Source organism: Ixodes scapularis, unplaced genomic scaffold (genome assembly GCF_016920785.2).
Source record: "Ixodes scapularis isolate PalLabHiFi unplaced genomic scaffold, ASM1692078v2 PGA_scaffold44__24_contigs__length_19508400, whole genome shotgun sequence".
NCBI lineage: Eukaryota > Metazoa > Arthropoda > Arachnida > Ixodida > Ixodidae > Ixodes > Ixodes scapularis.
The window spans coordinates 18,768,881-18,772,895 of NW_024609873.1; the positions used below are offsets into that span (position 1 = coordinate 18,768,881).

A 4,015-nucleotide genomic window follows, 5' to 3' on the forward strand; every position below is an offset into this window, starting at 1 on the left:
CTTTCTAATATCTGTCTCTTTGCCGATGATGGTGTAGATAACCGTGAAAGTCAAGGTATTTCTTCTTCGTTTGCAGTTCAATCTGTTATTAACTCTGCCTCTTGTTGGTGTGAGTCATGGCTAATGAAACTAAACACTATAAATGTAAACACATGAGTGTCCCGCACACCTAACGAGTCCTTGTTATTACCTTGATGGCACCTTTTTGAAACAAGTGTCATCTTACAAATATGTAAGACCCCTTAATGCCTTCGGGCCCTGAGAGTATAATAAATGAAATGAAATATGGGTGTTCACTTAATTTCTAACCTGTCATGGAAACGCAACATTCAGCATATCACTTCTCGCGCTAACTGCATGTTGGGCTACATAAAACGTAACTTCTCATTGGCACCCGTTTCACTTATATATATAAAAAAAAAACAGTAATTAGATCCAAGCTGGAATATACAGCCTCTCTCTGGGATCCGGGTCATGATACCCTCGTCATGGCACTGAAGTCTATACAAAATCTCTCGGCTCGTTTCATATCATCGCACTACTAGTGTCATATCGATGGAAATTAGTTTATCTTTACCATCTCTTTCTCAGCGCCGTAAAATTTCACGTTTGTGTTTATATCACAAAACGTATTTCCATGATAACTTTCCCCTCGTACATTTCGGCCCGTGTTGATCATCAGCGTAAAGTTGCAGTCTCAAACTCACTAGTAACTACATTTCCTCCTCGCACAACACAAAAGTGGAACCACCTCCACGGTTTTATTGCCACCATCACTGACCCTAATTTATTTTGAAAAGCTACCAATAACCATTTTGTCCAATGATTCACGACCTGTTTGATTGCTTGTTATAATATTGATATCGATAATTTGTTTGTTTTTCCTCTCATCCTTTTGTACCTGCTCTCCTCCTCTGTAATGCCTTCGGGCCCTCAGGGCATGTTCAATAAATAAATAAATAGAAGCTCGAAGAAGTCGAACCTGGTCGAACTCGAACCTCATCCGGTTCGCGACATCCCCAGATCGCACATAAAGCGTTAAGCCTTGGTGAAAGACGTATAGTACAACACTTCGCACTCTCAATTTTTGCTCAGTACGGCCTCTCCCATACCTTCTGCACCTTTCACTGCCTTCGTCGTATTATCCCCCCTCGCCGTTTTTGAGGCGATTGGATGAGGGCTGGGGGGCGGGGCGGGGGGGGGGGGGGGGGGGGGGGGAGCGGGGGCTGAGATGATTATTCTTCCTGTAGAAAACCGCGGTCATACGTCGGTGTTGGAGTTTAGAGCTAGAAACGGACAAATACTGAAAGGAACAACGATAGAGTCACCGAGTCACATCACATCCCAAAGTATTTGATGTACACATCGCGACACAGTTCGCGCTAACATGACATCGCCACATTTTCGCATTTTACTTTTAGATAGTAGTAGCGAGCACGAAATTTTATCGCTTACATTATAGAACTAAATGAGCTCTTTCCGTAGCAATAATAACTTGGATTACATCCCTTGGTTTCGAAGAGAAAAACTGGAAAAACCGGCGATCGCTTGTTCGCGCTAACAATGTCGCGCTCTGTACGTAAAGGGGGATGCAAATCGATTCGTCAAGCCATTATATTAGCGTTATGATTGAGCTTAATTAAATGACATGCACATCGCGCAACGTAGTGCCGGCACGTCTCCCTCCTGTTCATACCCGAAGTGCGATATAGCGCAACCTATATTAAGAGTAATGGACGAGTCAGCTCCGAAAAATAGAAAACTGCGACTGCTTGTTTGTGCTGTGTCACACCTTGCACTCCTGTTGAGAACCGCGCCTCAGACTCAAATCAATCCAGATTAGAAATGAGAATGCACAAGTATACGTTTATTATTCTTAGCCTTCGCTTGACTATACTAGATAAATTAGGGGTACAGAAAAATAGACATTTGTGAAAGCTTAGGTGCTCATTTTTGTTACATTGTTGCGAACAAGCATAATAGAGTTCAATGTTTCTTCGCTAAGGTTTGCTCGCTGTGGAGAGAGAACGAATTTCAAACTTGAAAATGCCCTCTCTACTGTCACTTGTGTCGCAGGAACAGCTAAGACAACTGACGCCACTTCGTAGAGCTCTGGTTTTAGACCCTTCTGGTTTTCCCAGTACTTGAAAATATCTTCCGATCTCTTTAAACGTGGTTCTCTTAAGAAAGAGTCAAGCAGTGGCCTGATAGAAGTATCTGCTGCTTTCAAGCTTGCTTGATGAGTTCTTGATGCCGCCTCCTTCAGTCGCAGTAAGGCGTCCAAATCATCGTCAGAGTCACCTGCTGTCGATTCTTCGCCAGACGAGGCAGATGCTGGGGCAACCAAAAAAGGCTTCTGCACCTTTTTCAGAGCCACCCACGTCTTCATCAGGTGGTCCCTGGCAGATTTTTTCTCATCTTCCAGAAGAAGGACGTTAAAACGAGGATCCAGGAACACGCAGGCTTGAAAAACGTCGTTCTGGAGCAAACTTTTCAGCCGTTGCTTTAAGGAAGATGTCAGTCGCTGAGCAAGAACACAGTCTATCTTCGCAGTTTCCAGTGAGCACTGCTGCCATATACCGAAGAAATCACCGAGGCTCAGCTGCTCCTTCTGAAGAGCCTTGGTTGCAACCTTTGCAGGCCTTAAACTGGCGATAATTCCTTCGATAGCTGCCCAGGTTTCGTCACTCACCCCAAAGTCAGTGCTGCTTTTCCCCATGTCAATGCAAAAGGGTTTGCGTTCGATTAGCCTCTCCAACATGTCACAGGTAGAGTTCCACCTAGTTGGGCAATCTAAGATCGGCTTCTTGAGATTCAGTTTCTTGACTAGCATCATTGTTGTGGGTACACGCAGCTTCTTACAGATTGCACGACACTTGTCAAGAAGAACTTTCACGTCCGCGCTTTTAAGTGCGTCTTCTACGGCCAGCTGAAGCGTGTGTGCTGCGCACCGGACCCCACGAAGGGCCACTCCTGTTGCGGCGATTCCTGAGCCGGCACCAAGAAGTTCTTCGAAGATGATATCAGACTCCCTTTCGTTCCAGAACTGCTCATCATCGTCGCTTTCAGCTCCGTTTATAGCGTGCACCCCATGGAAGTTTGTTCCCTCGTGTTCCACTATCAAGGACACCGACTTCACTAAGTTAGCAGCGTTGTCAGTTGTCACGGAATAAATCTGATCTGGCATTATTTCGTAACTTTTTAGAACTTCTAGGATGACAGATTTCAGGTGTTCAGCTGTGTGGCGCTCCTTGACCTCCCGCATTGACAAAGTTCGCACGGCCTGAGTCCCTGGAACCAGAAACTGAGCGTTGATCCCAACTATGGATCGGTCAAGTCTTGTGGCGGAATCCACTTTTAACGATACCAGGCGCCCTTTGACCTCGCACTTTATCGCATCCCGTATCTTCGCAGCTTCCTCGATCACCTTGTCACGGATATTCTGAGGGTTGACAGAAATCTAATTTCCGAGTCCTTGGAGAAGGGGATCAATGATTTTCCGGAAACCCGAATCAGACATCAACGCAAGGGGTCTTCCGTTTACTGTGACCATTTCCACGCATGCTTCGATGATAACTCTTTTGTCGATGGTCACTTGAATGTTTCTTGACTTCAGAAAGGACGGTAATAGTCTGTGTTGGGAACAAGGCTTTTCCAACAATGAGGCCCCACGCTTTTCTGTGCACTTATTTAAGGGTTTGGCAGCCTCTCGCGTTTTCGCTAATGTATCGTGAATGTCAGTGTGAAACTTTTTTACGTGCCGCTCAAGGTTAGCCGCATGGTCTCCTTTTATCTTCACGCCACACCCTTCAATCTTGCATTTCGAATGGTTCCGGTCGTAGTCAAAAAGTTTTCTCACTTGGTTAGTTCGATGCCGTCCCATGGCACCTTTAAACGACAAAACGCAAAAGAAGTCATTAGAGCTGATTCTTTGTACCATTAAGTAAAACAGGCGGATTCCTTTAAAACTACGATTATCCTTAGCGCTTCTTTTATAAGTGTCAACACTGATTCT

The 4,015-nt window shown here is 45.1% G+C and overlaps 1 protein-coding gene across 1 annotated transcript; it reads right to left on the reverse strand.

Moving 5' to 3' along the window:
* Positions 1-1,986: 1,986 nt before the first annotated feature.
* LOC120841314 (zinc finger BED domain-containing protein 4-like) lies at positions 1,987-3,553 on the reverse strand. Its single transcript, XM_042293103.1, has 3 exons — positions 3,545-3,553; positions 2,097-3,442; positions 1,987-2,014 (listed from the first exon to the last, which is right to left on the reverse strand). Exons 1-3 carry the CDS (start codon positions 3,551-3,553, stop codon positions 1,987-1,989), a joined length of 1,383 nt encoding a protein of 460 aa, XP_042149037.1.
* Between the last annotated feature and the right edge of the window lie 462 nt (positions 3,554-4,015).

What these genes read in the sequence shown, in the direction of transcription:
- LOC120841314 (XM_042293103.1), bottom strand. An exon ending in CCAGAGCTCTACGAAGTGGC is followed by an intron (nt 2,015 to 2,096) that starts GTCAGTTGTCTT and finishes CTCTCTCCACAG; the next exon opens with CGAGCAAACCTTAGCGAAGA.